The following is a 10476-nucleotide window of genomic DNA, read 5'->3' on the forward strand; positions in this document are numbered from 1 at the left end:
TCTAGAATAACATGTATCCTTTTACATGTAAATAAACAACAACAAAACTATGTAGCAAATCACAACACTTTATGCAACAAATTTCCCCCAAAGCCGACCTCCACAGTAGACGCCGATTCAAGCTCGTCAACAACGAATCGCTATGTGGCTCTTCGCTGGAGTCAAGATGGGGTGAAAATGTCAAACTATTTGCTCGCGTGACATCTTCTTCTCAAAGTCCGGCTGATGGGGAGGTGACACCCATGGCGAGCTCTTCCATGGCGTGGGTCCATGAAGGAGCAGTGGAGGGGGCTGGCCGCTCGCGTCTCCAGGCTAGGTGTCGGGTGCATTCAGTGAGCAGCGAAGGAGGAGGAGGAGGGGTTGGCCGCACACGTAACCGACCTAGGCGCCGCATGCCTCCGGTAATCCTCCGTGCGAGGTGGCGCCATTGCTTACACGCACTTTCCAATGGCTGGCGCGGATCAACTCTTCTTGTGTGAGACGATGCTCAAGAGAGAACATGGATGATTATGTGCAGGATGACGTACACCTCCACGTGGGTGAGACCATCAGAGGGAGCACCACGCCGAAAAACCCGGCAGATTGATCAGGCACCAGACGGTTGTAGTTAAGAGTTTTCCATTAATCTATTACAAAGTAATGTTTTGAGCTAAGGAACTATTTAATCATAAACCATTGATTCAAATGATGGAATGCGGAAAACCAAAACTATATGCACCCGGTATGTATAAAACATATTTAAAAATTTAGAAAAAAAATCGCGCATGCATAGGGATACTACCTCCATCCCAAAGCTTAAGACTTTTTATTGCAGTCAAACCAAATAAAGTTTGATCAAACTTCTAAAACAATCTATCAACAAATTTGTAGATACCATATGAAAATATATTTCATTATCTATTTAGTCATATTAATTTTGTATTTTGCATGTTAATGATTTTTGATAAAAGCTGTCAAGTTTAACTTTCTAAAAATAATATAAGCCTTAAGCACTGGATGGAGGTAGTATGGTCTATGTATGCACGTAAAATTTTATATAAAACTGACAGTTTTTGTATCCTGTATAAAAAAGATAAATAATGTCTTGAGAAATAGGCTATTTTACCACCATTTTTTTTTCTTTTACACATGACATTTTATTTATATTTTTAAACATTTATAAATATATTAAAAATGTATTTCAAATAAAGGGTGCATGCCTGTCCGAATGGAATGACCTTTCTCAGGTACAGTTTAAGGCCCTGTTTGTTTGGGCTTCTGCTTCTGCTTTTGCTGCTTTTGGGGTCCAAAAAGCAGCAGTCCAAACAAACATCAAAATTTTGCAAAGCACTTGTGAGAAGCGCTGCCACGAAATGCACTGGGAGGCCCGAAGCAGGTCGAGACCTGCTTCCCGAGCTGCGCCCGGCTTCCCGAGTGGCAAATGACCGAGTTGTCCCCTACCCTTCGTATTATTTACCCCAAAACTGCCACTGCATATATGTACTCCATAGCCTTCCAAATCAGACCCGGCCCGACACTCCCCTCCCCATTTTTCCTTTCTCCCCGTTCTCGTTAATGGTGGGTTAGGATTAGGGTTTCCCCGCCCCGCCCGCCGCCGCCGTTCCCGGCCAACGCCGGCGCCATTCTTCGCCGCCGCCGTCCCTGTCTCCTCCCGCGCTCCATTCATGTCCTCCTCCAGCTCGGGCCGTCCCCGTCCTCCTCAAGGTCGCCGCCGTCCTAGGAGGTCGACGCCAAGCTCGACCCGTCCCCGTCCCTGTCCCTGTAGGTCGGGGCGCCGGCGTCCTTGTCCTCGTCCAGCTCGTGCCGCCCTCGTCCTCCTTCGATGGCTCCGACGGCGTGGCCCCCGGGGCGACCGACTTCGAGCTGATGCTGCGCGCCTTTGGTGACCGCGGCCAGTTCGACGCCGTCGACGAGGCGTTCGACGAAATGCTCCTGCGTGGGCTTGTGCCGGGCATGGCCGTGTACAACGTGTACGTCGCCGCGCTGTGGAAGATGCCCGCCGGACGTTAGGACGTTCGGCGTCGTGGTCGCCGGGTGCGTGTCCTCCGGTGACGTGGCCGCGACCAGGGAGTTGGCGTCGGAAGCGTTGCGCCGGCCTGCTGCTGGAGGTGTTCCTGCACGGCGGGTGTGTTGAAATATCTGTAAAGAATCTTCTTAGCATATTCTGGTGTAAATTTCGGTAATGTATAAACCGAATTATTACTTGCCTAGTTTAGCTAGCTAGATGATCAATGTGTAATCCCTCTAATCAATCTGTGGTGGCTTTGGTGAACCGGCCGAATTATCCCCCATAACTGTTAAGGTGCACTGGAGTAGATGCATCAGCGTTTGGGCAGCTCATATGTGTGTCAGCGACGATGACTAGGTGGGAAGTGGCATCCCAAGTGCGGAATTTAAATTCTAGATTTAACATAGATTTAACACTTCGATATTTTAGGGCAAGCCGATCTTGAATATATGTAGTATTTTATATTTAATACGAACAAGTCTTGTAAAACAACATTCAAAATTAGTTGATTCGTGTCAGATCAACATTTATACAACTTCTTCAGCATTCAGGGGCATTTCAGAGATTTCATCCTTCATCACAGCTACAACAGTCACTAACAGCATTCCTACCAAACATCAAATCTTCGCTTCACATACTGCTTCCCATAACTGCTTTTTCACAATTCAGCATACATACTGCTTCTCAAAAGCTGCAGCCCAAACAAACAGACCCTAAAAATGAGTAGTGGCGAAGCATGTACTCCTATGATTTTCTAGTTTTTTTCTTCCGATTTCTTCAAATAGTATAGTTTTTGCCGAGTCGCTCCGTGCTCAAAATCACCCAAGCTGCATCCCCTTGGAGCTCCTTTCAGAGGGGGAAAGCTTCGAATTTCAGTATATTGAAATGGAAATAGAGCTCGACTCCCCGAGCCGTCCCGCCGCCGCCCCTGCTCCCATGCCGCGCTCCGGCGAAATCGCGGCCACCGACGAGACCGCGCCTCTCCCTCCGCCACCGTCGCGGCACGGTCCCGCGTCGCCTTCCCCGGCCGTCCCCTCTCCGGAGGGCGTGCTCCCCCTTTCCCCTCTCTGTGATGGCCCCGCCCGGCGCCGCCGCTCCAAGCTTACCCGCTCCGCTGCCGTTGTCGACCAGGGCGCGGGGCCTGTCGGCTCTCCGCGAAAGAAGCGCCGCGGGTCGGGGGAGCCGCGCGCAGCGGCGTCGCCCGTGAAGAACGTCAGGCGGGCGCGGCGTCGGCTGGAGTGTGACGGCGGGAGGGAGGAGGCGGCAGCGGAGGAGGAAGCCGTGGGTAAGGCTCGGGCAAGGAAGAGCGCGGCCGCCAAGGGAGTCGCGAAGGAGAAGAAGGGCTCGGGCTTGGCTTTGGTGCCTTGTCCCACCGCCAGTCGCACCCGAGGTAAACCGAGTAGTAACTGATAACCTCGTATTTCTATTACTCATTTTATTAGGGGTTCACGAAATGCAGGATTGCTGTGTCACAAACCTGTCGTTTTGGTTTGGAGTAGGGAATGTTGTTTCCTGAATCTCTGTAGGTGACTTTGGGCTTGGTACTGCAATTCGATTTCATGTACTCCAGTTAACACTATGCAAATTGCAACTGTTGAATAGGGGATATCTTGCCATCGCATGTTCATCACATCCGTGATTTTATCGTAATCTTCAGTTAGCAGGTTTGTGCTTTGTAGAAAATGTTTTCACCTCGCTTTTTTAGGTCTCGGTGGATTTTCTTCAGGAAATCATTCTATTTTTTCTGTAATTGCAGCATGGATTTATGACACTTTTCTGAATGGCACTAAAATAATTTCTCGTGTTGGATCTGCTAAGATTTTAGTTTTGAATTTTCGATTGTGATTTTAGTAAATGCTGTTGTCTATTTTGGCTGTTAATCTATATGCCAATTATGGTACCGAGTAGGGTGTTGAATAGGAGCATCAAAGCCCGCTCGCTCAAATTTTCATTTCAAACACACTATAACTAGGTACAGCAGTACATCACTGTTAGAGTAGGTTGAAGATCTTGTGCGGCAGACATGACACAGGAGACCGAACTAAATGAGTCATGACTCTGTCCTCATGTGTATGGTGGATGGTGCATGACCCCAGAGCACATGATAGTCCATGTTGCATCTCATATGCTGACTCTATGGAACAAGGATGGATGGTCCGCTGTTGAGGCCCAGGTAGTTTGCATCGGGCAAACACAAAAAATCCATATACATTGTCTGCGTTTGTTGTGAATGATCCCCAACCTGGGAAAACGGGGAGCTCAGGATGTGCTTAAGTTTCACCAATCCAAGATCAAATTGATCCAAATTTAGCGAAAGGTCCTAGACAGACATAGTTAACATTTATGCACATCTGTATTGGCCTAACCTTTAGATTTAGCTTAAGTTAATGGATAGAATAACTTTTACCTTGTCAACATTCTAATTATTATGTTGTTGCTATTATTCAGAACATTGACTCAGATAAAACTACCCTGGATTGGGATATTGGTTCAGACAGAGTAAATTTTTGTTTGAACCTTGAACAGTACGAAAGGCTCCTACTGTTTTAATATATTAATAGAACATGGTGCTTTACATGTATTTACAAAGAGGCCAGACCTCTGAACAAGTTACATGGCAGCCACCAGCTCAGAAATAAAGGGATGTAGGTGTTCTCTACTCCTATGAACTAGAAGAGTGACGTCTGATGTAAATCTTGCTTTCCATGAGTCTACATCTGTGATGATTCCATTGAAGAGAAGATTATTCCTTTCCTTCCAAATGCTCCAAGCTCCAGTCATAAAAACTTCCATGAACATGGGTTTGTGCCACTGGTCCTTCCCATGCTGAATAATGCTCATTCTGTTACCGTAGTCAACACTGAGAACTGAAGGGAGAAGGAAAATCATATGCTCAATGGTTTCCTCTGGTGGGTTTTGGCACATCAAACAACGGTATCCAGATTTGATTGTATAGTGTCTCCTAAGCATATTCCTTGTGTTTAGTCTATCAGACAAGAAAAGCCAACAGAAAAAATTCAGTTTAGGAGTGCATCTAGATTTCCATAACCATGAAAAAGCAACATGAGGGTCCATATTTCTGAAACAAAACTTGTAATACTGACTAGAGGTGTATGAAACTCTCCAGGAATATGTCCAAGTGTCATGAGGCTGTGTTGTCTGATTCAAAATGTCCACATCTATTTCTGCCGATAGTTTTTTCCCTGTTAGTCTAAGAGTAAAACTTGTTTTATTAGTACTTTGTAGATAAAACATTGTCTTGTTCATATATGCCCGTCATAATTTAACAAACTGTTCGAGAAAAGTAGTTCTTTGTTACTTTACTGTGCAATTTTTTTCTTGCGCCATGATATGCTTTTCTTGTGGCATGATAGTGTTGTTTACATATGTCTTCCTTTTCTGACGTGTATAATTGCTGTTTGAGTACAGGTAATGCAGAGCAGTCTGACTGGGAAGGTCTTTGGGAAAGGGTCATCGAATTGGTGATGTGGAAGAATGTTGGGAGATCAGCATTTTGGTTTGGCTCAGGATCTATGATTTTCTGCTCTTCTTCCTTCTCAACAGACATCGAATTCAGGCATGTGCAACTTTTGATGTATTTCATCAGTACATTGTTCAGCTTATTACATATCGAAAAAAATAGGCTGGTGCTATCATATTCATCTATATATAAAACAACAACTGCAAATGGGCTCCACTGTCCAGTTTCATGTCAATCACCAGAAATTTAGGATAATACCATTGGCAGCACGGAGCTGTGCATTAAGGGTATAAGTGATGTTTTAGCCCTTGCCCTATCTTTTCATAATCACAACAGTTAGTTCCCCAGTTGAGCTTAAAATGGGGATTAGATGGTGTGAAATGGATTTATTTTTGTGGTTATAGAGACGATATTTTTTAATAAGCAAATAGAGAATGAAAGGAATGATAAGTTTGCTATATGATGAGTAAATGCGAACCAAATGCCTCAAACCATAACGCAGTGACATATTTTTTTATAAGGCCTACCCAATCTGCTCTGTTCGCAATGGTATTTTCCTGAATACTGATGTATCTAATGGCATTAACCTTATTTGCATATTTATAATCTACCATTTGAATATTGCCTTCTACTTTGCAGTCCAATCAAGATACTTTGCAACTTTGGTGTTGTTACGTTGGGCTTAGCCTTCTTCAAAGATTCCATTACTCAGAGGTACAATTCAGTAATGTTCTCTCTTTTTGAGCTAGGGAACAGTGTTAAAGTTTTTCTCAGTATCTGTCAAATCGTGTTAATTTAGAAGTTGTAACAGGCAGAACACTGAACCCGTAAGGAAATTCCAGTTGACTGAGGAGGATGTGCTCCGGGTTGCCCAGGCTGTCTTGCCAATTGCTAACTCCCTCGTATCCATGGCCCGAGTGATCTTCTCTGGTGATCCGTCCATGACACTGAAAGTAAGCCCTGCATTTGATTCCATGCTCTGCGTTATTCAGAAAGCATAACAATTTTCTTTGAAGAATTCTAAGGTCGCTGATTTATTAATCTTAGGTGTTACCTATTCTTCTGTTTGGTGCTAAGTATGGTCATCTGTTAACGTTATGGAGGCTTCTTGCAATAGGTATATGTGTGAATGGCAAAGAGCAGTCAAACTTTTGCATGACTTGACCTTTATATCATCTCGTATTTAATGAAAATTTACAGGATTTTTTGGTTCTTTTACACTACCAAGACTGTATAGCTGCTACTCGAGTCATATTCGTGAAAAGGGTAGGTAGCATGTACCAATTCTCCTGAAAGTATCATTTAAATTTTAATGGAGAAAAGAGTCATGGGTTGTTATTTTTTCAGTTGAGGGTTTGAATGCGCGAATTTTGAATGCATGGAAATCCTGTCCCCGCAAGAAACTCGTTGCAGCAGCTGCAGCTATAACCTTCTGGAACGTGGTCAGTGTGAAGACACGTGTAATGGCTGGTACGTTTTTGAATGTTATAATCGAGTGAATTCACGGAAGTACTGGCTCATACAAATTGCTTTACAAATTCTCATGTCAGTGCAAAATAAGACCAACTGTTGGATGCTGTTGAAGAGTTGAGCACATGTCATTGTTGATATGCATCATTTGAGGATACAGTTCAGAAAACTTTTTAGTACTTTGTGAAAAGAATTAACTGTTTGCGCCAGTGGTTAAACTACTACTGTGGTAATGCTCTACTACTACTGTCAGTATAAAAGTCCTAATATAGATATTGTTGGAGTTGTTGGCTTAGTTATGCAGCTGTGTTCCATACTTTCAAGTGAAGATAAGCTGTGCTCAAGCATCATTGCAGATTTTGTCCTCTGTGATTTTTTACTGTATTACAGTTTGTTGTTTTATTCAAACATGTTAAAGCTTAACTCCGTGCTATCTCTTTCTGCAGCCTTCATTTCTGTAGCGACACTGCGCTACTACTATCAGTATGGAGGAACCAGTAAGAATTCAGAGAAGGGGATAACAGGCCAACGGGAGCGGCAACAAGCAATGTTGATGGAAGACTGACAAGCTGCCTCATGTGCAGCCCAATGGACAGGTGCTGAGTGTTGATATGTAACGAATCCTTGCGAGCGCTTCAGCAGCAAAGAAGCTATTATCTGGGTGGTAGGCGCGATGCAATGGCTTGCTGCGCGATGTACTGGTAGTACAGCTGCTTGCTGCAGCGATTTAGTATTCTGTGGGGGAAGCTTTACACTGCAGCAAAGTGAAACCAAGTACAAGATACATCTAGTTGTCACGTATGGTTGTTTGACATGGCATGCATGTTACCGTTGCGTTCTGTATGAAGCTTGATGTATTATTCTGTGGGGGAAGGTTATCATTTTGCTGCTGGGCGAATCAACAATTCCTTGTGTGCTTTGAGCATCATCAGTTCGTAGTGTGATGGTAGTAACCTTTCTTCGATATGGGTCAAATATAAAGGTGGCCATCTGTGAGAGAGTTCTCCATTTGTAGGAATCTTCTTTGGAAGGATTGTTTCGTGGCCGGCTATATCATGGGTGGGCAGGTGTAAACTCAAATCTAATTAAAGAACAGGTGAGGTGTCCAGTGTGCACATGATTAATATAAAAGGGAATATATGCAGGATTCCCCATTCAATTTAAGCTTTATTATAATTTCAGATCAGAACTACAATGATAATCCCTCACCTTTTTAAAAAATCTCTATTATATATATACTTGACACAAGGGATTTAATTCTTTGGTTTCAGTTGTTCAGCTCAATCTTTACTCTAGCCATTGAGAACCCTGTTGCCAAGCTTACATAATAGAACGGAAGTGCAGCACATGTTACAAATGTAGCGGTGTTGATTGAAAAAATAAAAAAAAATCCAAAACAGATGCACAACACTCGTTTGATATTTGGACATGAATTGGAGAGCTAAAGAATTACTATGACTGCCGGTGGCGATCATGGCCGGAAGCGACCGACCGGCGGATTTGCGAGTAGGGTCGCAAATGAGAGAGAAATGCTCTAGAATCCACGCTAAATTCTAATTTTAATTTGTTCTAGTTGCAAGTGGGATTGCAACTGGTAGAGAAATGCTCCAGAATCTATGCTAATCCTGAATTTATTTTCTCTAGTTGCAAGTGGGGTGGCAACTAACCTTCATTGCTCAATTTGCAAGTGCGGTTGGAACTGGGAGAGAAATGCTCCGGAATCCCGCACTACAACTTAATTTGTCTTAGTCCAGTTGCAAGTGGGGTCGCAACTAACCCTTTGTTGCTCAGTTGCATGTGGAGTTGCAATTGTAATAAAAATGGGTGTTGCAACTGATTTTACTTGCTAGTTCCCAGTTACAAGTGGGGTTGCAACTGATTTTACTTGCTAGTTGCAAGTGGGGTCACAGATGAGAGAGAAATGCTCCACAATCCATGCTAACCCCAAATTTCTCTTTTATTCCTTGCTAGTGGAGTCGTTATTGACATTTGTTGCGCAGTTTGCAAGTTGGGTCACAACTGAGAGAGAAATGCCCCAGAATCCGAGCCAAACTATATGTTTTGTCTTTGTCCCAGTTGCAAGTGGATCACAACTGACCCTTATTTCCCACATGCAAGTAGAGTTGCAACTGAAAGAGAAATATTCCAGAATTTGTGGTAACCCCCATACTTTTTATTATCCTAGTTGCAAGTGGGGGTCCTAGCTAGCCTTTCTTACTAGTTTCAAGGGGGTTGCAACTGAGAGAGAAATGCTCCAAAATTAGTGCAAACCCTGAAGTTTCTTTCTTGTCCCAGTTGTAATTGGGGTCGCAACTAAGAGAGAAATTCTCCGGAATCCATGCTAAACCCTAACTCGTGTTTGTCCCAGTTACAAGTGCGATTGAAATTGAAAGAGAAATGATCCGGAATCCGAGATGAACCCTAATTTGTGTTTTGTCCTAGTTCCAAGTGGAGTTGCAATTAAGAGAGAAATTCTCTGAAGCCCATGCTAAACCATTTTTTTTTGTCTTTGTCCCATTTGCAAGTGGGCCCTTTGTTGCCTAGTCGCAAGTGGGATTTTAATTGAGAGAGAAATGATATGGATTTTTGAGCTAAACCTAATTAGTTATCCCCTGTTGGAGATATGCCCAAGAGGCAATAACAAAAGTGTTTATTGTTATATCTTAGTGTTCATGATAAATGTTTACATCCCATGCTATAATTGTATTAACCGGAAACATTAATACTTGTGTGATTTGTAAACATAAAGGAGTCCCTAGTAAGCCTCTTGTTAAACTAGCTTGTTGATTAATAGATGATCATGGTTTCCTGATCATGAACATTGGATGTTATTAATAACAAGGTCATATCATTAGGTGAATGATGTGATGGACATACACCCATAGTAAGCGTAGCATATGATTAAGTCATTTAGTTCTTTATGCTTCAAGCTTTAATATGCATAGTAACTTAATCCTTCGACCATGAGATCATGTTAATCACCTACACCGGATGGATGCTTTGATGACACCAAACACTACTGCGTAAATGAGTTTTTATAAAGGTGGCATTAAGTGTTCGGAAAGTATAGGGTTGAGGCACTTGTATCAATAGTGCGATTTGTCCATCCTAATGAAGGATAGATATACTCTGGGCCCTCTCGGTGGAATGACATCCAATTAGCTTGCAAGCATGTGATTGGTTCACAAGGGATATTATATCACAGTACGAGTAAAGAGTACTTATCGGTAACGAGGTTGAACTAGGTATGGAGATACCGACGATCAAACTTCAGATAAGTAAAATATCGCGAGACAAAGAGAATTGTTATTTTATGTGAATGGTTCTTTGGATCACGAAGTCATCATTGAATATGTGGGAGCTATTATGGATCTCCAGGTCCCGCTATTAGTTATTGATCGGAGAGGAGTCTCGATCATGTCCGCATAGTTCTCGAACCGTAGGGTGACACACTTAAGGTTTGATGTCGTTATAAGTAGATATGGAATATGGAATGTAGTTCGAATGTTGTTCGGAG

General features: G+C 43.1%; 1 protein-coding gene across 1 annotated transcript; it reads left to right on the forward strand.

Moving 5' to 3' along the window:
• Positions 1-242: 242 nt before the first annotated feature.
• On the forward strand, positions 243-7655 carry LOC124657089 (reticulon-like protein B17). The gene is made up of 10 exons (XM_047195705.1): positions 243-332; positions 1573-2005; positions 2799-3410; positions 5438-5585; positions 6129-6203; positions 6301-6442; positions 6537-6606; positions 6690-6755; positions 6837-6959; positions 7406-7655. Exons 1-10 carry the CDS (start codon positions 243-245, stop codon positions 7522-7524), a joined length of 1878 nt encoding a protein of 625 aa, XP_047051661.1. The 3' UTR covers positions 7525-7655.
• Positions 7656-10476: the final 2821 nt, after the last annotated feature.

The sequence above is a fragment of the Lolium rigidum genome, chromosome 1 (genome assembly GCF_022539505.1).
Source record: "Lolium rigidum isolate FL_2022 chromosome 1, APGP_CSIRO_Lrig_0.1, whole genome shotgun sequence".
Classification (NCBI taxonomy): domain Eukaryota; kingdom Viridiplantae; phylum Streptophyta; class Magnoliopsida; order Poales; family Poaceae; genus Lolium; species Lolium rigidum.